This window comes from Drosophila ananassae (genome assembly GCF_017639315.1).
Source record: "Drosophila ananassae strain 14024-0371.13 chromosome 4 unlocalized genomic scaffold, ASM1763931v2 tig00000054, whole genome shotgun sequence".
Lineage (NCBI taxonomy): Eukaryota > Metazoa > Arthropoda > Insecta > Diptera > Drosophilidae > Drosophila > Drosophila ananassae.
In genome coordinates, this window is record NW_025319037.1 from 8,516,011 (window position 1) to 8,540,002 (window position 23,992).

At 46.7% G+C, this 23,992-nt stretch overlaps 3 protein-coding genes across 4 annotated transcripts in view; 2 read left to right on the forward strand and 1 right to left on the reverse strand.

Moving 5' to 3' along the window:
* LOC6505482 (transcriptional activator protein Pur-beta) overlaps positions 1-23,992 on the reverse strand; it is a 505,448-nt gene that overhangs the window by 362,956 nt on the left and 118,500 nt on the right. The window lies entirely within an intron of this gene.
* LOC123257750 lies at positions 17,803-19,104 on the forward strand. Its single transcript, XM_044717689.1, has 2 exons — positions 17,803-18,068; positions 18,126-19,104. Exons 1-2 carry the CDS (start codon positions 17,803-17,805, stop codon positions 19,102-19,104), a joined length of 1,245 nt encoding a protein of 414 aa, XP_044573624.1.
* LOC123257751 lies at positions 22,226-23,527 on the forward strand. The gene is made up of 2 exons (XM_044717690.1): positions 22,226-22,491; positions 22,549-23,527. The coding sequence occupies exons 1-2, from the start codon at positions 22,226-22,228 to the stop codon at positions 23,525-23,527; spliced, it is 1,245 nt and encodes a 414-aa protein (XP_044573625.1).

A 23,992-nucleotide genomic window follows, 5' to 3' on the forward strand; every position in this document is an offset into this window, starting at 1 on the left:
ATTTTCATATATATATATCGGATCGTATATTGTTGATCCTTATGAAAGTTTTACCAATAAATCAGTTTTCTACAAAAAATGTTAGAAACAGCCCCAAAAAACCAGCAAGGTTGTGCCATTTACAACCGTTCAGTTATATGGCGGCTATAGGATATAGTCGGCCGATACTTGTGAAATTTGGCAGAACAGATTAGTCCCATCATTCTAGCTTAAAAGACACCAAAGTTATGCCAATTCCGAAACTTATGAAATTTGGCAAATTTGGATTATTTTGCCCAAAATGGAATCTGTACCAAGTCCCATCTTTCAAAATTAAAAAAAACCAAAGTTATGCCCATTCCGATTTTTCTATGAAAGCTGTACGATATAGTTGGCTGATCCTTATAAAATTATAAGATACTTTTGCCAATTATAGCATGTGTGGAAAGTCCCAAACTTCTAACTTAAAAAACACCAAAGTTATGGCATTTCCGATCAATAAGTTATATGGCAGCTATAGGATATAGTCGACCGATCCCGGCCGTTCCAACGTATATTCTACCTTCAACGAAAAGAAGGATGTGTGCAAAGTTTCATTTCATACGGATCATTCAGTTATATGGCATCTATAGGATATAGTCGGCCGATCCTTATGAAATTTGGCAGATCGGATTATGTTACCTTATCCAAAACCTAATCCTACCTAATACAAAATTAAATCCGTACCAAGTCCCATCTTTCTTACTTAAAAAACACTAAAATTAAGGCATTTCCCATCAATCAGTTGTATTGCAGCAATATGATATTGTCGGCCGATCCCGTTCCGACTTATATACTGCCTGCAACAAAAAAGAAGGATGTTTGCAAAGTTTAAAGTCGATAGCTTTAAAACTTAGAGACTAGTTTTAATAGAAAAAGACAGACGGACATGCTAATCGTCTCAGGATATGATCCTGATCAAGATCCCTGACAAAGTCAGCTGATTCTGCATTGCGGTTTGTCAAAAAAGCAAGCGAAGGTATGTAATTTATTTGACTATAAATATTTTTTGGTATTGTGTGTTTTTTCGAATCCAATCTGTTGTTCATATGTATTTTCAGCCTTATACTAACAAAATTTCCAAGGCTTAAGTTGTATGTTTTGAACAAATTTTTAAGGATTAAATTGGTATTATTGCTTTTTGCTCGTATTTACCCCTTTTCGGGAAATTTTTACATGTTCCCTTTGTTTACGAGTTAAATCATGCAGCGCTGTTGGAGGTTTGGAACAACAACAAGCGTCAAGCAGACGCAGTAATAGCATACTTTTTGGCAGAAATCAAGGAGGACTGTGAGACAGCAGATATTTGTTAATCTGTAATGATTAAGCTTAGCAAAGGGTTTAATTAGAGTTTACTAAGGGTTAAGCAACCGATTGCTGGTTTGTATGTTTTGCGGGGATTGGACGTGGAGAAAATAAAGACTAACTGTCTTAGACTGACTTTATTAATATAATATAAAAATACAATATAACTAGATATTGCTTAAATGGTAAATTATTGGAAATATAGCAAAACGTAAAAATGATACTGTTGAGCTATCAACTTTTTGATAGCGGCCGAATTATTAAGACGAAGTTCAATTTATACAAAAAATATGCAGCGGCCGATCCAAACAACGCCGAATATACAAGTGCATAAAAACCTAAGAGCGGGCGTTCCACAAGAAGTTCCACCAAAGCTCCCAAAGTGCATGCGCTGCAAAAGAACAACAAAGCGCATGCGAATCTGGGAGAATCAACGATTATGGAACAGCTGATAACAGGCAATTAGTGGTCCGCTGCGGCTAGTTACATTAAGAGAATTAATTAGTAAGGTTGAGATAATTGAGAGAATTAATTAGGTGGCTATGCAGCCACCGGTTAGGCTAATTAGAATATTGGTAATTTGTTTATCTGCAGCGGCATTTAATCTTCTCGTTTGTCTCCCAGATACGCATGCACTTTGTTGTCATTTTGTAGCGCATGCGCTTTTGTGAGCTTTGGAAGAGCTTCTGCGCCAAAGCGGTTCTTCTTCTTGTTGTTTTTTTTTGAGTTGTTATTGACGGGCCGCTATTTGTTTTACTGTGCGGAATTAGTTCAATAAATTGAATATAAACAATTGAATCTCGTCTTTAATTCGGTCGCTATCAAAACGCTGATCGCTCAACAAGTAATAATTATGATATTTAATGCTGACACAAGTCCCAACAGATACATTAACAATTTAAAAAGTGTGGATTGTGTTTGCATTAAATTATAACATCAGTAGTTCTTGTTGCCGTTCCTGATTATTGTTACTGTAATGTTTGGTTCTTTAAGTCATCGTTCGTCATGTAGGCTTTGACCTCATATTTGACCTAAAAATATTGAACATGAAATTTTCCATAAAATGAACTAAATTGTTCCATACGTAAAGAAACACTTACAAAAGTGCAACCGCATGTTAGAGCACTTCAAATCAATTCACTCACGGTGGCTGGCTTCTAACTTAGTGCTTTTTATAGTGGCATTTGTATTAAAAAAAAACACACGAGTTGCGGAAAGGTTAATTTAAAAAACTAATTCTTAAACGCACAAAATGCCTAAAAAAGGGTAAATCCACCGAGACTGCCCTCCACGCGCTCAGAGAGAGCCATCTCTCAGAAGAAATATGCCCTTGTAACCCTCTAGATATAGAAGGAGATTTCAACACCATTCTCCCGAACACTATTCATCTGGATAAGCAATAATGGCCTGGAAGTAAATGCGCAGAATACAGTCCGTCGTCCCCCAAAACTAAACAACCATAGGCAACACCGCCATAGTCAGACCTACAGTTCAGTAAGACTCTCCACTCCGCATCCACAAAGAACTTTCCAGACTCTCATTCCTGATAAAGAGGAATGGGGAGTCCTAACCCCAGGCCTTGAGATCGCACAAAGTTTCAACATTGATGACTCCAAACTAAATGGAAGAATAGGAGGATGAGTATACTTCGAACAACTAGGCATCAGAACCTATTACCCAATCACTGCAGCTTCTGCATGCCGAGCTGATAGATATAAGAGAAGCACTTAAATACCTAAACCCATACAACAAGGAGAAGTCAACATGTACATTGACAGCAAAGCGGCTATTAAATCGATCAGCTCTGTCACCAGAAACTCTCTCCACGAGGTGGCCAATCAGTATGACATAAGCTTCATCTGGGTTCTTGGTGATAGGGACCTCAAAGACAATTGGCTCGCCTAGGTAAAACCACACCGCTGCAGGTTAAACTGGAGGTTACCGGTATAACAATAGCCTCAGATAATCTTTAGCTTAGAGAAGCCAACAAAAAAGAAAACCAGCTTTGCTAAGAATCCGTCTCTAATTGTCGGCTGTCCCGCCAACTGTGGCCCAATATCTTAAAGAAAAGTACATCCCCATTACTTACAATGGACAGAACCCGCATCCGCACTGCTATAAGAGTCATCACGGGGCACTGTGGGAACAGTCATCGCTGTGGGAAGACGTGCTAGGCGAATGAATTTATCCCACAACGACCTATTACCGCAGTTTTTTTTTTTAATCGTTGAGAACATTTGGTGTAAATATATCCTGCACAGGATCCTGTCCTGTGCTGCAGCTACAGGAATGTCCAGACGGCCCGTTTTAATATACGCCTTCTGGGTGAGTTGCAGAGTGCTTGAGCCAAGGAATTCGGATGGCAAGAGGTTATATCTTATATGGGCCCTTGCAACCGCGTGCAGGGTGTCGCCCACAAACTAAACTCCGAGCTCCTTTTGGATGTCCTTGTTGCGAGTGTAGGAAACGGCATAGGAAAACTAGGATCTTGTTTAGGTTGGTCCTTGCTGAAACGCCACATATGGCAAGGCCGTATTTCAATATCGGCGCAAGAATCGCCTTGTATACCCGGGTTTTATTTAATAGACTCAGTTTGCTGTTACCCTTTATCAGCCAGTGAAGCTTCTTAAGCTTGTTCTCTAAACTGGCCCTGACTCTCTTTGTGTGCCGCGAAAGTCAGGCGCTTCTCAAGCGTAAGCCCAAGTAAGTATGCTTAAATATGCCGATGTCCAGAGGGTATTATAATTTTTGGTCAAAAGTGAGCAACGCAGTGAAGGAGACATCTCCGACCCTATTTTTTTACGATTTAGAAATTTTATCTTAGAGAAAATTAATAAGATATTTAAAAACCCTTTCTATCGAAGTATAGCATGTGAAGTTGGCACCAGTGCACCTTGGTTGTAAAGTTACGCGTTTCTAAAGTTATTTTTTTTTACATTTACAAAAGTGTTTTACATTTGCGCAAATTTCTCCCAAGCCAAAGTACTTTCGGCAAATGTTTAGATAAAATCCTTTTACTTATCTTTCTCATATTCAGATTGAACTCACACACAAAATTTGTTATTCTTCGACTATATATAGTGCCTTCACGCGCTAGCTACACGCTAACGCATGCGTATTGCCACAATGCGGACTGCCGCGGCATGCCGTCCGCTGTGATATTCATGTTAGCCCGATCAATGTGTACTTGACGTGCGCGAGGAGACTCTTTATATAGCTGAAATAAAAAAAATTTGAATCACTAAGTTGGGGCTGGTGGACACATTTTAATCCCCAGATAAAATATTTTTTTATATATGTATTTGCATTCTACTCCTAAAGCGTCGATTGGTACCTATACCAATCCAATCCGACCGATCGTTCAGAAGTTATTCAAGAAATTTTTACAGCTCTTTCCAAATGTAGGCAGTTGTTCCTCTGTTTGTGTTTGTTTGTTTGAACTATTTTTTTCTTGGCAATTCTAAAACAAAATTGGAGTTGTTTGTTACTAAAATATGACAACATTTGTTCTACAACTTTTTAAAATACCTTAAGTTTACGTTAAAAAATAAAAAAAAAACTTTGTAAATTATAAAATACATAACTTTATAAAAGTCTATCATTTTTGTCAAAACTGTGCAACGCAGTGAAGGAGACATCTCCGACAATATAAACAGACAGACAGACGGACAGTCGGACAGACAGACAGACGGACATACTCATATCGACTCAGGAGGTGATCCTGATCAAGATAATATATATTTTATAGGGTCGGGGATGTCTCCTTCACTGCGTTGCACACTTTTGACCAAAATTATAATACCCTCTAATTGCCATATAACTGATTGATAGGGAATGCCATAACTTGGTTGTTTTTCAAGTTAGAAGGATGGCAGTTTCACTGGATTTTCTCATTGAGCAAAATAATTCGATATGCCAAATTTCATATACAAATTTCCAACTATATACGATCCGCTATATATCTAATAATATAAGATGCGTGTCGCCACCTAGCGGACTGCGACTCAACTGCAAGGGTATATCAACTTCGGCTCAGCCCGAAGTTAACTTTCCTTTCTTGTTTTTCTTAAATTTCTAGCATTGAATCTTTGTTAGGGTTTCTTTTAATTGGAGTTCGATTTATTATTTTCGTGATCTAGGGTCGAAGTTTCTTCTATATATTTCTTTTTTGTTTTCTTATAATTTTTTACTTTTGAATATTTATTGATTAGCTTACATTAAAATCATTACAGAGTGATGTCTTAACGATTGGTTCGGCAGATTCTTTTTTGTCCCACCCAGCAGCAATTACTCTTGCGCGTGCTTCTACTATGCAGCCTCCTCTATTTTGAGATCACGTTCCCTTTGAACTAGGTAACGCTCCCTTTAGGTGTGCGTTAAAGCTTTTTTTAACGACACTTAGGCACTGTTAGTGGCAGCACTCTTACTCAGCGAGAGAAATGGGTGGAGAAATTTACAACCGGGTAAACTCTGCAAAAACTCTCGAAAAGCTGGCCCTAGGTTCCTCGTTTCACTCGGCTGGAGGTTCTTTCTTTTCACATCGAGACTCAGACCAGTGCAGTGAAAAACTCAGAAGTGTGAAAAAATTTAACTTAGTCAGTTGGCACAGACTCAGAAAGCCTGCATAGTTCAAAAGTGCAGAACACCTAGGCGAAAGAGGCAATGCTCCGGGACCAGATGTTTAAAAAAAAATTTCTTTAAGTCAGCAGAGAAAAAAAATCTGTGCTAATGGGTTAGTGTAAAAATATGTGACCTCTAATTAAACCTAACCTCTTTCTGACCTAGCTTAGAAAAAATTGGTTAGCTAGATGATATCTTGGATATTTTATAAACTAAGTAGTTATTAGTTTTTCAAACAAAAAATTCCCTCCATAAAAATCCCTGGACTCCGGTCCAGCTGCAATATAATAAGTGCGATATTGATGACCGAGACAGACGAGAAAAAGGTCCAAGTTCAGGTCTCCACCCACGTTGGAATGAAGGAGTGAGCGAGATGGACGGAGTCGGTGAGTTTGCCCCGTTGCAGTTTTGGTCACTAAAGCGAAAAAGGTTATATCACTCGGTGGATCATCTCGGTAGTGAAGCACAGCTCCCAAATGTTCCCCAGAGAGTTCATTGTACTCTAGTGAGAGAAATGAGAGGGATAGCATAAAAAGTAATGAAATCATTGTTATGAGCTCATTTTTAGGTTAAGCTTTAATGTAAAAGAAGATAAAAAATTTTCTTTTTTGGTTTTTGTTACATCTTCTCTTCAACGTGCCTCATCCGAACGTGCCTCTCTACCACAGAGTTTCTAACTGAACTCTTCTCGCTCTCACTACAGTGGACAAATCTTAGTCAATAATGAGTCTAATATGCACTGCTAACAAATGCGAGTTTGGAGGATCCATCACTGGTGACTTGTATCTGTCCTGCTGGCTTTGCAATAACTGCTCACATATTAAATGTGCTGGTGGTGGGCACAATGGACAAATAAGTGATATTATCACAAAGAATATTGGTCTAACATGGTCTAGTATTGCCTGTAGAGAGATTGAGACTGAGATGCGGACCTTCATAAAGCAGACGAGAAAAGGTTTTCTAGATGTCCGTAAACAATTTTCTGCACTTAATGAGCAATTCCTTACACTTGAGACTCAATTTCTTGGTCTCAAGTTATTAAGTTAATCTCCAAGGAGAAAAATTCCGAACAACACCCTGACGGCGGCCAATTTATTGAGTACCCCTGCTTCTAATGCGATTTATTCGGATACATTTTTAACGCCTAAGATACTTCCATCATCATCCATCGTTGAAAAACCTGCAAGTTCCTGTGGTACCGTCTCCTAAGCCTCTCCATGGTGTGGCGCCTAAAATAAGATCTTCTGGGCTTACGCTTTGAGCTGTTGCACATCGTAAAGCCATATTTGTATTAAAAAAAAATTCCTAATTAGGAACTCTTCCGGGAAAATGATTATATTCCATGAAAAGAATTATTATTTTTGGTTTACTTTTGTTTTGTAAGATAATTATTTTTTGCAGCGCAGCAGCCAGCCGACAGCTTTCGACGGTGGACGCAGTAAAAGAGTGAGCTTGCTTTAATCTCAATAATTCTATACTGAACTTACACTGTTGGGACTTGTGCCAGCATCAAATAACATAATGATTTCAATTTAATTCTCCCAGTGTAACTAGCCGCAGCGGTCCACTAATTGCCCGTTATCAGCTGTACCATATTCTTTGTTTCTCCCAGATTCGCATGCGCTTTGTTGTTCTTTTGTAGCGCATGCAGTTTGGGAGCTTTGGTGGAGCTTCTGCGCAAGCTCTTAGGTTTTATGACTTGTAATTCGGCATTGTTTTGGACCGGCCGCGGAATTTGTTTTGGGGTTAAATTGACCCAATAAAAATATTGAAATCGAATTGTGGATTGTGTATTAATTCGGTCGCTATCAAAATTCTAATAGCTCAACATACACTATTGATAAATTTCATATATTTATATACTAAGTTTTCACGTTTTACCATTTTTACCATCTATATCCTTTAATTGATGATATATTCTATTTTTAATGAATTTTGTTTTGTTTTTGAAAACCAATTTTAAAATCTCTAAGCCATTTTTATACCACATCCTTACATATTTATACCATTTTTTCCCACTACTTTATTTTATTCAAAATCATAGATGTAAAGAAACAAAGAAAAACCCAGAAAACGCTGTAATGTATTAATAAACTATTTTATAATATTTGCTAAAAATCCTAATTTTTTTGATTTCCCAAACCCATCTCGATAGCAATAGGAAGAGGGGGCACCGTTAGCTCCTAGAACATCAAGGAGTGATATATTGACCGATCCTACAAAATTGTCTTCTTCTTTTTTTTCTCTTTCTTCTTGTAATTTGTCCAGTTTACGGTCATAGCTCATCTGGTAGCTTATTTCATCATGATTTTTCGCACGTTTTTTTTAAATTATCCTGACAAGGCACCCATTATTGGCCAAACCCCATAACATACCGCCACCGACGAGCCAGACCCGGAACCATCTAACCAGCGGGCCATAACGGGAGATCAATATCCACCCAGTTTGTTCGTTACCCATTACACTGTTTGCGGTTTTTCATCAGGTCCCTGCTCTGGCACCAGTTAAAAGATTATGGTAATATTGTTAGGGTAAAAAGAAATCATTTTTTTTACATTTTATTTTTTATACCCTTGCAGTTTTGGTCAAAAGTGTGCAACGCAGTGAAGGAGACATCTCCGACCCTATAAAGTATATATATTCTTGATCAGGATCACCTCCTGAGTCGATATAAGCATGTCCGTCTGTCCGTCTGTCTGTCTGTGCGTCTGTCCGTCTGTCTGTCGGTTTCTACGCAAACTAGTCTCTCAGTTTTAGAGCTATCGAGTTGAAACTTTGCACACATCATTCTTTTCCTTGCAGGTAGTACATAAGTCGGAACGGCCGGGATCAGTCGTCTATATTCTATAGCTGTCATAAAACTGATTGCAACATATGTACATATGTGCATTTTTGAACATAAACGGCACACAGTGCATACGTGAAACAATTATTTTGTATTTATACATAAATCATTTAATAATATAAATAAATACAATACATACAATTGTTATCCGGTCCGCCAGCATACATATGTACATACATACATACATTCCACTTGCAAGTGCATTCGACTCACACAAGCGTTCATATATATATAACTCGGATCTCATCCCTACTTGGGAGTCGTTGGCAGAGTTTTTGGAACAGCGTTGCAGGACTTTGGAGGCTATGGATGTGGCCTTGGCCGCTTACGCGCCGGACACTCAGGTGGGAAGACGTAGAATCGCAAATAACAGTAGAGCATCCTTTATTATTACCCAGTCGTGCCTGGCGCTCGCCAAACGCGCATCCCGCGGTAGGAAATGGGAGTGCGCGGCGCACTCCCATCTGCGGAAAACCATCATTCCGATTTACATTGGCGTGGCCGCTTTTCTCACCCAGCGGAGCGAGCATCAATATGCTTGGCGATCGGAAAAAGAAGGCGGTTCTCCCCTACCCGCAAGCTTACCGGCTAGGGAAGATCGGCGCGAAATCTCACCCAGGGATTTTCTGGTTGAAAAAAATTTCCCTTGCTTTTTGCTTTGCTTTTGGTTTTTGTTTTTGTTTTTCCCAACCATGCCCATTGATTTTTACTAAATTCGAAATGCGTTGTTTGTCATATTTATTTATTATTAATTATATTTATTATTTTTTAATCTTAAACAAATAAAACTGAAAAGATATAAAAAGAAATAACAAAAAGCTGAAAATAAATTAAAAAGAAACACAAATTATTTAAGATTCATACAAATAAAAATATTGAGACGTCCAAATTTCTAGTACAGCCAGACTTGAAAATATTTGTTTAATGAAATAACGTTTATTCATCATTATCAACACAATAAAATAGGAATAATTGAATGAACAGAGCAGTAAACTTACCATTTCACAATAATAAACCAATGCGACTCACTATGAACAACCCTATGTGACCGTTTCGATTTGGGTTGATTTAGCTTAAAAACGCTGCACAAAACGCACACTAATTACGCGGGATTATTTTTTTGCTACCCTCAGTTAATGTAAAAAATAAATTCCTTATATGAATAATATTTTTCATTAAATATTGAGCTATGTTTAAATTTTGTACTTCAATAAAATTATTATGGAACATAAATTGGTAAACTTAAATAATATACGTTGAATTGTTCATGAAATAATTTTTTCTAAGTTAAAAGTCCCACGCATAAATTTTTCTAAGTCCCAAGCGAGACGAAAATTTTCTAAGTCCAGTTTTTTGAGAGCAAAATCTATGTTGAGAGAACAAATTCCCTCTCTCAACTCGGGGTGGGTGAGAACAAGGTACGAAAGATGCCTGCCGGAATGCACCGAAACGCTGCTAGCACCGAAAAGTCCGACTGGGTACTAATTCACCTGCCTCTGCTTGTATACTACGCGGTAGGTAGTCCCATGTAGTCTCTGCATGCCCAAGATTTTTGTCATTGCCCCCTGAGAGCCGCCTTGGCGAGGCTAGGCGACTAGGTCTATGTCGGAAATGCCTCCAAACTGGCCATCACCTGCGTGAGTGCCCCGCTGATAATTGTCGCAGTTGTGGGAGGAGGCATCACAGTCTGTTGCATTTTTTGGAGTTACAGTCTTCCAGCAGCCAGCCTTCTGCTGTGCCGTCTACATCAGCCGCAGCCGAGTGCGCCGAGCCAATAGGCGCTTCACCATCCACGGCTAATGCACTAGTTGCCCAGGGTCGCAGCGGTGAGATAGCCTTACTGGCCACAGCGAACATTCTCATTCGGAGTCGTTCTGGGGTTTTTGTTCCATGCCGGGCTCTTTTGGATTCTGGATCGCAGGTGCACGTGATTACGTCCCGACCGGCTAGTCAGCTGCAGCTTCGTAGACGCAAATCGTACGTGGCAGTGCCGGGCATTGGCGACACTGGCTTCGCGACAGACGGATTCTCTGTTGATGTGCTCCTACGATCCTATTTCTCTGAATATTCGGCCCTCGTCAACGCTGTAATCGCTACCAGCATTACGGACCTCCAGCCTAGCTTTAGCTTGGATGTCTCCAGCTGGAATATTCCGTCAAACCTCACGTTGGCTGATCCCCAGTTCTTTCGACCGCAGCGGATCGATTTACTTATCGGATCCAGTCTATTCTATGATCTGCTGTGTGTTGGTCAAATCCAGCTCAAATCCGGCTGCAGAAAACCCGGCTTGGATGGGTTGTGTGTGGCGGTGGTTCACATCTGGAGAGAAAGTCGTTCGTAGCCACAGCCCGCAAGGACGTTGTGAAGAGCCCAAGCCAGCTGGATGAGCGCTTAGAGTGTTTGCTCCGTAAATTTTGGGAAATCGAAGACTGCTCCGAGCCCATTGTGAAGTGGACGAAAGATGAATTGGATTGCGAGACGCATTTCGTGCAGAATTCTGCTCGGCTCGAGTCAGGCGCCTACTCGGTGAAGCTGCCGATAAAGGTCAGCCCAGAGTTGCTAGGTGAATCGTACTCACAAGCCGTGCAGCGATTTCTCTCCCTCGAGAGATGCTGCGTTCATAAAGGAGTATTTAGATTTGGGGCATATGTCTCGAGTCCTGCCTAGTCCACGACCTGTCAGACAGTATTTCCTGCCACATCACTGGGTATTAAAGGAGGACCGCTCAACAACCAAGCTCAGGGTTGTTTTTGATGGTTCGACTGCCACTACGTCTGGGTATTCATTAAATGACGTTTTGATGTCTGGTCCAGTTATCCAACCAAAGCTACTGCACATTCTTTTAAGGTTTCGTTGCCATCGAGTGGCTATTACAGGAGATATTTGCAAAATGTACCGATGTGCATTATTTCTGCAGTGCATTCTTTGGCGGAATTTCACCCAGGATGAGTTGCAAGTTTTTAAACTGGATACGGTCACTTATGCGACAAAGCCGGCCTCATTTTTAACAATTCGAGCAATGCATCAGTTGGCAGAGGATGAGCAGTCTATGTTTCCAAAGGGTGTGTTGATTCCAAAGGGTTTATGTTGATGATCTAATTTCCGGAGGTGACTCCATAGAGGAGGCTACCAACATAATGCAGCAAACATCGGGGATCCTCGCCAAGGGCCAATTTCGGTTGAGAAAGTGGTGCTCCAATTTTTCTGAAGTGCTCTCTGACGTACCGGAAGAGGATCGAGAGTCGTTCCTAAGGTTTGATGATGGCAGCAACTTTACGAAGACTCTTGGCCTAGCTTGGGATCCTTCTACTGATCGCTTGCTATTTTCGTTTGAAGGGCTTCAGTCACCCTCGAAGCCCACTAGGCGCATCATCCTCTCTTCAATCGCCCGGCTTTATGATCCGATTGTTGGACCTGTCATTACAAAGGCGAAGATCTTTCTGCCGCGAGAAGTTGTCCTGGGATGAAAGTCTACCTCAAGCTCTTCACTCCGATTGGAACATGATTTGTTTCAGCTTCGCCATAGCGCAGCGTGCTGAATTCCCTAAATGGTCACTATCATCACAGTCTGAAGTGGAGATTCATGGATTTTGTGACGCCAGCATCGAGGCTTATGGTGCTTGCATTTATGTCGTATCGAAGGGTACAAGGTCAGAAAGTCATTTACTCTGCTCAAAGTCCCGAGTCGCTCCTCTAAAAACAGTTACGGTACCGAAACTGGAGTTATCTGGAGCAGAGTTGCTGGCTCGGCTTATGTCGGAAGTAGCTCAGTTGAAGGTCTACGATGGGAGGTATTTCTGCTGGTGCGATTCTGCTGTGGCGCTGTCCTGGATTCGGGAGGAGCCCGCTCGTTTTAATGTTTTCGTCGCCAATCGAGTTTCAACAATCCAGGAATTGACCAGAACGATGGAATGGCGTTATGTTCCTACGTCTTTGAACCCGGCAGACATCCTCTCGCGTGGTGCTCTTCCCAAGGAGTTAGTGACTGACAACCTGTGGTCCCATGGTCCTGCGTTTCTTCTTGGACTTCAAGACCAGTGGCCAGCAGCGGTTCTATCTGAAAAGCCCACTCTGGAGCTAAGGGCAAGGGTTCTGCTAATCAAATCCCCGTATCTTGACGTGACAGCTTTCTCCAAGCACGCCAACTTTTTTCCAGCACTGCGGCGAGTGTTCGCTTATGTACACAAGTTTTCACAGCGAGTCCGTCACAAGGGTGTCACTGCTAGCGACATCAAAGCTGGAACCCACCTACTATTGCGTCTGGTGCAGCGTGTGTATTTTTGGGATGACATAAAGGCGCTTCAGAATGGAAAGGAAATTTCGTCAGCCAGCATACTTGCCACATCCTCTCCTTTCCTTGGCCTGTTGCGTATGGACGGTCGTTTAAGAAATTCTACATTTGATTTTGATAGTCGACACTCAATTATATTGCCTAGAAGCCATCCAGTTACTCGGGCTATAATTGTTGATTTCCATGAGCGTAATTTAACACGGGGCCTCGCGCTCTGCTGGCTATTATTCGATCCCAATACTGGCCGATCGGGGGGAGGAAAACGGTGAAGAAGGCATTGCACAAGTGTATCCGATGCTTCCGCACCAAGCCTCGGTTGCTGGAGCACATTATGGCTGATCTCCCGGAGCAAAGAGTCAGCGGTTGCCAGGTTTTCGGAGTGACTGGTGTGGATTTTTGCGGCCCATTTTCCTATAAGCCAGAAGTTCGCAATAAAGCTCCCGTGAAATGTTACGTGAGTGTTTTCATTTGCTTTGCCCCTAAAGCCGTGCACTTAGAGCTTGTAAAGGATCTAGCCACATCTGCGTTTTTACATGCTTTAAAACGGTTTATATGCACTCGCCGAAAGCCTCAGCACATTTGGTCTGACAATGCGACCAATTTTGTTGGATCTAAGAACGAGCTAAAGGAGCTGCTCCAACTCTTCATAAGCGATGAGCATCAACGTGCGCTTCTGGAGTTTTGCGCGATTGAGTCCATCGAGTGGCATTTTATTCCTTCTCGATCTCTGCATTTTGGTGGACTCTGGGAAGCGGCTGTCAAAACCGCAAGGCATCATTTTTACCGGACCGTTGGATCCTCAGTTCTTGGATTTGACGAGCTGCGAACTCTGCTCTGTCACATTGGTGCTGTCATACACTCACGGCCTTTATTGTCTCTTTCAGAGAATCCTGCAGACCTTGATGCCCTAACGCCATCCCATTTTTTAACTGGTGGCCCGTCAGTCAGTTTTATCGAGCCTGATGTCACAAAGCTGAATTTCAACTGTATGGACAGCTGGCAGCGTGTGTCTTTCCTGCAGCAATCTTTCTTGGCCCGATGGAAGGAGGAGTATTTAAGCCTTCTTCAGCAGCGCTCCAAATGGCGTGCGTCCGGCCCTGCCTTGGCTATTAACGATTTGGTGCTAGTCAAGGAGCATGGAGTGCCTCGAGTGGCGGTGGTTAGAACCGCTTCTTTAACTACCAAGCACGCATTGACCAAGCTTTGCCTATTGCCCCTTAAGGATGAAGTTGAAGGACAGGCCTCAACTGGAGGGAGTATGTCGGGTCAGGCAGCAGCTACGGCATAAATTGGCATATATATAAATGTAATAATTATAGTTTAGCATATAATCATTTTCTCATCGCTTTGTTAGTCGCCTCAAGCCGACTTTTCTCGGCCGCTCGGCTTTTTTTATCTTTGTTATTAAGTTAACGAGCTTTCGCCCGTCCTATGCTAAAAGGCGGCCTCACTTGTACTCTTTATCTCAGTGCATACGCATTCTAAATCGGAGCTTTCTGTCACTCCATTTCATATGCGAATAAATAAACATTTTTATAACGTTGTAAAACAAATAATTACCTTTTTATTATTTTGGATAAAAGTCATTGAAAAATCTCAATGACCAAACAGGGATCGATCCCAGGAATTGCCAGGAGGATCCATAAAGCAAAGCTGTTGCGCACACAGCCAAAGCGGTCCTTCAAAGAGATGGCGAAAAGACGCATCCTGCTCGGGGTTATCGACAGGGGGAACCCCTAGCAGTAATATGCTTTGAGCTCCAGGCCAAGGAACCAGGCCCCCGTCCTGTCTGCAAAGACGCGGGGTGGTTCCAAGGCAGTGTAAAGGTGATTGTCGACGGTCAAACATTGTAATCGATAGGTAGAATCAGTATTGGTAGGAAAATGTAGTATTTTTTAAGTTATCCGATTCTTGGCTATTTAAAGTACGGACCTACTGATCTCGGTAATGTGAATGCCGCCAAAAAGTCCCCTTTCATTGTCTTGCGAATTGTAGGAGGGCAATTCCAGAATAAAACGCGCCCATTCGCCACGGCCATAGGCCTTTAAACTATTACCCTTTCCTTTGGACCTACGCGTGTGGGGAGCCGTTTAAGGCAACTCCACATGAGGCAAGACAACATCTTTTATTCGCAGTCCTAGGGAGACTGCAAGGGCAACTTGCGCTGGAGGACGGCTTGACGACCAGCTAGAGAGTTGCCAGGAGCGCACGGAGCGCAATTTCCCGTACCAGTAGAGGAGTCGCAGCCAGCGACAGGGAGACGCAGCCAGCGTCAGTTGAGGAGACCGCAGCCAGCGGTCAGGAGCCGCCAGGAGCGCCAAGCATCAGCGGCCGCAGCCAGCGGCCAGAAGGCATAGGGCCGCCATTTTTGAGCGCTGGGGCAGCGCCATATTTGGACTTGAGATGCAGCATTCCCCCAGGAGGAGTTCCCGGCTGAACGGAGGGGAAGCCACCCCTACAGCAACATAACCACGGCGGCAGCCATTTCTCGCCCAGCCACTACGATGACTACAGTAGCGTCCCAACCTAGGAGTACTGCTGTCACAGCTGCGAGTTCAGAGCCGGAGGTAGGCCAGCCACTCACGTCATACCTGTTGGAAAGGATTACGGCGTTGGAGAACGAGCTGAAAAAGGTTAAAGCCTTGAACAGTGTTAGCCCCGCCAATAGAGCGTCAATCGCAGTTGGCCCAAGCGCAAATGGCGCCAACAGTGGAGCGTCGGGGCGGCCGCCATCTTGGAGCGGACCGCCATTAGCCACATCAAACGGTGAGGCCCCAACTAACGGGGTCGGGCTTGTCCCACGTGGCGGTGTCATTGCGAGCAGTGCGGCCTGCACGCTGCCGCCATCTTGGAGTGGACTGCCATTGCTAATGACCAGCAATCATCTTGTGCTACCGGGCGGGAGCATCCACAACATGGCAACTGCATCGCCAATGCAAACTGCACGGACCTGGAGAACAACCAGAGGTTGTTGAAGGCGCTGATGGATAAAGCACGCGAGACAGTGAAGTCGCTGCTGATTCACCCTGCGAACGTCTGCGCCGTGATGGAGCAGATGCGCTGTAGGTTTGGCCGAAAGGAGCAGCTTATACGCAGCCAGCTGAACAGCGTGCGAGAGGTGCCGACGATTACGGAGCAGCACCTGGCGAGGATCGTTCCCTTCGCAACCCGAGTGAGTAACCTCACGGACTTCTTGCAGTCGGCGAAGGCGGAGCAGCATCTGGGGAACCCCACCCTCATGGAGGAGCTTGTAGCAAAGCTTCCTTCGAGCAAGCGAGTGGATTGGGCCAGACACGCTGCATCGATCGAGCCCTTTCCCACTATAGCGCACTTCAGAGCGTGGCTACAGGAGTACGCAAACATCGTGTGTACGATTTTGGACAGCGAGGGAAAGGAGCCGAGGCGTCAAGTTCTACATGCGAGCGTCGACCAGAATGGATGCGAGCAGCAGTATGATCGGCATGGAGGTTGTCCAATATGTGGAGGGCAACATGCTACGACGAGCTGCAACGTTATGTCGACGAGACGTCCAGGGCCTGCATAAGGATTCGCGACTGCCGATGAAGCCCTACACCAATGTGGTGCCGAAGTTGCTCATCGGACTGGACCATGGACATTTGGGATTGCCACTTAGAACGAGGCGGTTTGCCAGAGAGGGACCGTATGCGGCCGCAACCGAGCTTGTATGGGTTGTGTTTGGGCCAGTAAGTGGACAATCGACTACGCCGTGTCAATGGCCGATACGATGGAAAAGATGGTGGAGGACTACTTCGAGATGGAAAGCTTTGGTGTGAAGCTCGCGCCACCGGTCGCAGCCAGCGACGACGCGCGGGCCCATAGGCTCCTCGAAGACACCACGGTGAAAGTGGGGCGTCGCTACCAGACGGGATTGCTTTGGAAGGACGACCACGATGTGCTGCCACGGAGCTACGAGATGGTGCACAGACGGCTGATCAACGTCGAGAAGAAGTTGAAGCGCAACGGGAGTTGGCGCTGGAATTCGATCGGATCATCAAGGATTACGTGTCCAAAGGATATGCAAGGAAGCTGCAGCCGGATAAGGTCGCGGTGAAGAGCGACAAGCTGTGGTATTTGCCACATTTTGGTGTTGAAAACCCGAACAAGCCCGGTAAGGTCCGGCTTGTGTTTGATGCAGCAGCCAAGGTTGGAGGTACCTCGCTAAGTCTGCGGTGACATCAAGGAGATGTTCCACCAAGTGCTGATCCGACCCGAGGATCGATGACGATCGAGACCCGGATGTGAACGAGATGAACGTTGGGATCACCTGGACAAGTCAAGAGCGTCGGATGGGGTGAGGCTGAGCAGAAGATCCTTGGAATGCGTTGACAAGTAGCAACGATGTCAATCCCACGGCTGGAGCTTTAGGCAGCGGTCCTTGGAACCAGAGTGATGAACACTGTGTTACGGACGATGTTATGGACGGACTCGAAGGCAGTGCTGCGTTGGATTGGCAGCGCGCATAGGCGCTACAAGCAGTTCGTAGGGAACAGAGTAGCTGAGATTCTGGAGTCAACGAAGGTTTCCCAGTGGAGATGGGTGCCTACATCTGACAACGCAGCAGATGATGCGACGCGGTCGCAGAGCAAGGTGGACCTTAGCCCGGTGGCTAAGCGGTCCCGCATTTTTGAAGCAGCCAGCAAGCGGTTGGCCAGCGCCTGAGGAGGGAACCGAGCATGTTTCAGATGCACCTGATGAGGAGGAGATGGCCAGTGAGTTCGCATTGGTGGCATCGAATGAATTTGTCATCCCGTTTCAGAGATTCTCGAGCTTCAGTCGCCTAGTCAGGAGGTTTGCGCGTCGGTACCGCAAACAGAGAAGCGAGCTCGAGGAATATAGACTCACTGCAATGGAGTGTGAGGCCGTGGAGAACCTGTTAGTCAGGCAGGCCCAATTGGAATCGTTTCCCGACGAGATGGGGTCGGCGGAACGCGAAACGCAGGCGGAACACCAGCTCGAGCGAGATTCGAGGTCTGGCCTCTTACGTGGACGAACATGGAGTTCTGCGAGTCTATTCTAACTCTATAGAGTTGATGCCGCGCTGTCCGAGTCGTACAGTGCAAGGAGGCCTGTGATACTGTCACACAGACACAGTCTTACGGAGATGATAGTAAGACACTTCCACGCCCAGATTAAGCATCAAAACGTGGATGCGACGATTGCTCAGATCCGAAAGAGATTCTGCGTCACGAAGATGAGACGAGTGCTGAAACAGTTAATCTCGTCGTGCAACGTGTGGAAGTTGCCATGGACGCGGCTGATGCCGCCGATAATGGGACCCCTTCCAGAGGATCGCTTGGAAGCGGGGAGATGGGCATTCAAGCACACAGGACTGGACTATTTTGGGCCACTGCTGGTGACTGTTGCCCGTCACAGAGAGAAGCTTTGGGTCGCCTTGTTCACGTGCTTGACGACAAGGGCGATTCACTTGGAGCTGGCGCATGACCTGTCAACGGATTCCTGCATAATAGCGATCAGGAACTTCGTCTGCCGTAGAGGACCAGTACGTAAACTGAGAAGTGACAACGGCACGAACTTCGTGGGAGCTGACAGGGAGTCCAGACGATTTGGAGACGTGTTCGAGACGGAGAGGATACAGAGTGAGTTATCCAACAGGAGCATTGAATGGGTCTTTAATAGCAAATCCAACCCGTCTGAGGGCGGAGTATGGGAGCGGATGGTGCAGTGCGTCAAGCGAGTGCTGCGCCATACCCTGAAGGAAGTCACGCCAAGGGACCATGTGTTAGAGAGTCTCCTGATAGAGGCGGAGAATATAGTCATCTCGCGTCCGCTCACCCACTTGTCGGTGGATGCGGACCAAGAGTCGCCGTTGATGCCAAACGACCTGCTCAATGGAGCAGCTAACCTGCCGGGTACGCCTGGATTGGATGCGGAGCTGCCCAAGGAGGGTTCTACGCGAAAGCAGTGGAGGATTGCCCGCTGCGAGACCGTTTCTAGAGGAGGTGGGTCATGGAATACCTGCCTACGCTCCGGAGCCTGCCTATGAGAATGGAGCTCATCCGCCTGGGCGATATGGTCTTCGTCTGCGATTCTGCCTTGCCCAGACGAGAGTGGCGAAAGGGCATCGTGAAGGAGGTCTACAGCGGAGCTGATGGAGTCGTCAGACGCGCCACCGTGCGCGTGAACGATAATGGCCTATCTCGGACAATGTTGCGGCCCGTCTCTAAACTAGCAGTTTTGGATTTGAGTGAAGCGGTTCTTCACGGGGTCGAGGATGTCGACGGTCAAACATTGTAGTCGATAGGTAGAATCAGTATTGGTAGGAAAATGTAGTATTTTTTAAGTTATCAGATTCTTGGCTATTTGAAGTACGGGCCTACTGATCTCGGTAATGTGAATGCCGCCAAAAAGTCCCCTTTCATTGTCTTGCGAATTGTAGGAGGGCAATTCCAGAATAAAACGCGCCCATTCGCCACGGCCATAGGCCTTTAAACTATTACCCTTTCCTTTGGACCTACGCGTGTGGGGAGCCGTTTAAGGCAACTCCACATGAGGCAAGACAACATCTTTTATTCGCAGTCCTAGGGAGACTGCAAGGGCAACTTGCGCTGGAGGACGGCTTGACGACCAGCTAGAGAGTTGCCAGGAGCGCACGGAGCGCAATTTCCCGTACCAGTAGAGGAGTCGCAGCCAGCGACAGGGAGACGCAGCCAGCGTCAGTTGAGGAGACCGCAGCCAGCGGTCAGGAGCCGCCAGGAGCGCCAAGCATCAGCGGCCGCAGCCAGCGGCCAGAAGGCATAGGGCCGCCATTTTTGAGCGCTGGGGCAGCGCCATATTTGGACTTGAGATGCAGCATTCCCCCAGGAGGAGTTCCCGGCTGAACGGAGGGGAAGCCACCCCTACAGCAACATAACCACGGCGGCAGCCATTTCTCGCCCAGCCACTACGATGACTACAGTAGCGTCCCAACCTAGGAGTACTGCTGTCACAGCTGCGAGTTCAGAGCCGGAGGTAGGCCAGCCACTCACGTCATACCTGTTGGAAAGGATTACGGCGTTGGAGAACGAGCTGAAAAAGGTTAAAGCCTTGAACAGTGTTAGCCCCGCCAATAGAGCGTCAATCGCAGTTGGCCCAAGCGCAAATGGCGCCAACAGTGGAGCGTCGGGGCGGCCGCCATCTTGGAGCGGACCGCCATTAGCCACATCAAACGGTGAGGCCCCAACTAACGGGGTCGGGCTTGTCCCACGTGGCGGTGTCATTGCGAGCAGTGCGGCCTGCACGCTGCCGCCATCTTGGAGTGGACTGCCATTGCTAATGACCAGCAATCATCTTGTGCTACCGGGCGGGAGCATCCACAACATGGCAACTGCATCGCCAATGCAAACTGCACGGACCTGGAGAACAACCAGAGGTTGTTGAAGGCGCTGATGGATAAAGCACGCGAGACAGTGAAGTCGCTGCTGATTCACCCTGCGAACGTCTGCGCCGTGATGGAGCAGATGCGCTGTAGGTTTGGCCGAAAGGAGCAGCTTATACGCAGCCAGCTGAACAGCGTGCGAGAGGTGCCGACGATTACGGAGCAGCACCTGGCGAGGATCGTTCCCTTCGCAACCCGAGTGAGTAACCTCACGGACTTCTTGCAGTCGGCGAAGGCGGAGCAGCATCTGGGGAACCCCACCCTCATGGAGGAGCTTGTAGCAAAGCTTCCTTCGAGCAAGCGAGTGGATTGGGCCAGACACGCTGCATCGATCGAGCCCTTTCCCACTATAGCGCACTTCAGAGCGTGGCTACAGGAGTACGCAAACATCGTGTGTACGATTTTGGACAGCGAGGGAAAGGAGCCGAGGCGTCAAGTTCTACATGCGAGCGTCGACCAGAATGGATGCGAGCAGCAGTATGATCGGCATGGAGGTTGTCCAATATGTGGAGGGCAACATGCTACGACGAGCTGCAACGTTATGTCGACGAGACGTCCAGGGCCTGCATAAGGATTCGCGACTGCCGATGAAGCCCTACACCAATGTGGTGCCGAAGTTGCTCATCGGACTGGACCATGGACATTTGGGATTGCCACTTAGAACGAGGCGGTTTGCCAGAGAGGGACCGTATGCGGCCGCAACCGAGCTTGTATGGGTTGTGTTTGGGCCAGTAAGTGGACAATCGACTACGCCGTGTCAATGGCCGATACGATGGAAAAGATGGTGGAGGACTACTTCGAGATGGAAAGCTTTGGTGTGAAGCTCGCGCCACCGGTCGCAGCCAGCGACGACGCGCGGGCCCATAGGCTCCTCGAAGACACCACGGTGAAAGTGGGGCGTCGCTACCAGACGGGATTGCTTTGGAAGGACGACCACGATGTGCTGCCACGGAGCTACGAGATGGTGCACAGACGGCTGATCAACGTCGAGAAGAAGTTGAAGCGCAACGGGAGTTGGCGCTGGAATTCGATCGGATCATCAAGGATTACGTGTCCAAAGGATATGCAAGGAAGCTGCAGCCGGATAAGGTCGCGGTGAAGAGCGACAAGCTGTGGTATTTGCCACATTTTGGTGTTGAAAACCCGAACAAGCCCGGTAAGGTCCGGCTTGTGTTTGATGCAGCAGCCAAGGTTGGAGGTACCTCGCTAAGTCTGCGGTGACATCAAGGAGATGTTCCACCAAGTGCTGATCCGACCCGAGGATCGATGACGATCGAGACCCGGATGTGAACGAGATGAACGTTGGGATCACCTGGACAAGTCAAGAGCGTCGGATGGGGTGAGGCTGAGCAGAAGATCCTTGGAATGCGTTGACAAGTAGCAACGATGTCAATCCCACGGCTGGAGCTTTAGGCAGCGGTCCTTGGAACCAGAGTGATGAACACTGTGTTACGGACGATGTTATGGACGGACTCGAAGGCAGTGCTGCGTTGGATTGGCAGCGCGCATAGGCGCTACAAGCAGTTCGTAGGGAACAGAGTAGCTGAGATTCTGGAGTCAACGAAGGTTTCCCAGTGGAGATGGGTGCCTACATCTGACAACGCAGCAGATGATGCGACGCGGTCGCAGAGCAAGGTGGACCTTAGCCCGGTGGCTAAGCGGTCCCGCATTTTTGAAGCAGCCAGCAAGCGGTTGGCCAGCGCCTGAGGAGGGAACCGAGCATGTTTCAGATGCACCTGATGAGGAGGAGATGGCCAGTGAGTTCGCATTGGTGGCATCGAATGAATTTGTCATCCCGTTTCAGAGATTCTCGAGCTTCAGTCGCCTAGTCAGGAGGTTTGCGCGTCGGTACCGCAAACAGAGAAGCGAGCTCGAGGAATATAGACTCACTGCAATGGAGTGTGAGGCCGTGGAGAACCTGTTAGTCAGGCAGGCCCAATTGGAATCGTTTCCCGACGAGATGGGGTCGGCGGAACGCGAAACGCAGGCGGAACACCAGCTCGAGCGAGATTCGAGGTCTGGCCTCTTACGTGGACGAACATGGAGTTCTGCGAGTCTATTCTAACTCTATAGAGTTGATGCCGCGCTGTCCGAGTCGTACAGTGCAAGGAGGCCTGTGATACTGTCACACAGACACAGTCTTACGGAGATGATAGTAAGACACTTCCACGCCCAGATTAAGCATCAAAACGTGGATGCGACGATTGCTCAGATCCGAAAGAGATTCTGCGTCACGAAGATGAGACGAGTGCTGAAACAGTTAATCTCGTCGTGCAACGTGTGGAAGTTGCCATGGACGCGGCTGATGCCGCCGATAATGGGACCCCTTCCAGAGGATCGCTTGGAAGCGGGGAGATGGGCATTCAAGCACACAGGACTGGACTATTTTGGGCCACTGCTGGTGACTGTTGCCCGTCACAGAGAGAAGCTTTGGGTCGCCTTGTTCACGTGCTTGACGACAAGGGCGATTCACTTGGAGCTGGCGCATGACCTGTCAACGGATTCCTGCATAATAGCGATCAGGAACTTCGTCTGCCGTAGAGGACCAGTACGTAAACTGAGAAGTGACAACGGCACGAACTTCGTGGGAGCTGACAGGGAGTCCAGACGATTTGGAGACGTGTTCGAGACGGAGAGGATACAGAGTGAGTTATCCAACAGGAGCATTGAATGGGTCTTTAATAGCAAATCCAACCCGTCTGAGGGCGGAGTATGGGAGCGGATGGTGCAGTGCGTCAAGCGAGTGCTGCGCCATACCCTGAAGGAAGTCACGCCAAGGGACCATGTGTTAGAGAGTCTCCTGATAGAGGCGGAGAATATAGTCATCTCGCGTCCGCTCACCCACTTGTCGGTGGATGCGGACCAAGAGTCGCCGTTGATGCCAAACGACCTGCTCAATGGAGCAGCTAACCTGCCGGGTACGCCTGGATTGGATGCGGAGCTGCCCAAGGAGGGTTCTACGCGAAAGCAGTGGAGGATTGCCCGCTGCGAGACCGTTTCTAGAGGAGGTGGGTCATGGAATACCTGCCTACGCTCCGGAGCCTGCCTATGAGAATGGAGCTCATCCGCCTGGGCGATATGGTCTTCGTCTGCGATTCTGCCTTGCCCAGACGAGAGTGGCGAAAGGGCATCGTGAAGGAGGTCTACAGCGGAGCTGATGGAGTCGTCAGACGCGCCACCGTGCGCGTGAACGATAATGGCCTATCTCGGACAATGTTGCGGCCCGTCTCTAAACTAGCAGTTTTGGATTTGAGTGAAGCGGTTCTTCACGGGGTCGAGGATGTCGACGGTCAAACATTGTAGTCGATAGGTAGAATCAGTATTGGTAGGAAAATGTAGTATTTTTTAAGTTATCAGATTCTTGGCTATTTGAAGTACGGGCCTACTGATCTCGGTAATGTGAATGCCGCCAAAAAGTCCCCTTTCATTGTCTTGCGAATTGTAGGAGGGCAATTCCAGAATAAAACGCGCCCATTCGCCACGGCCATAGGCCTTTAAACTATTACCCTTTCCTTTG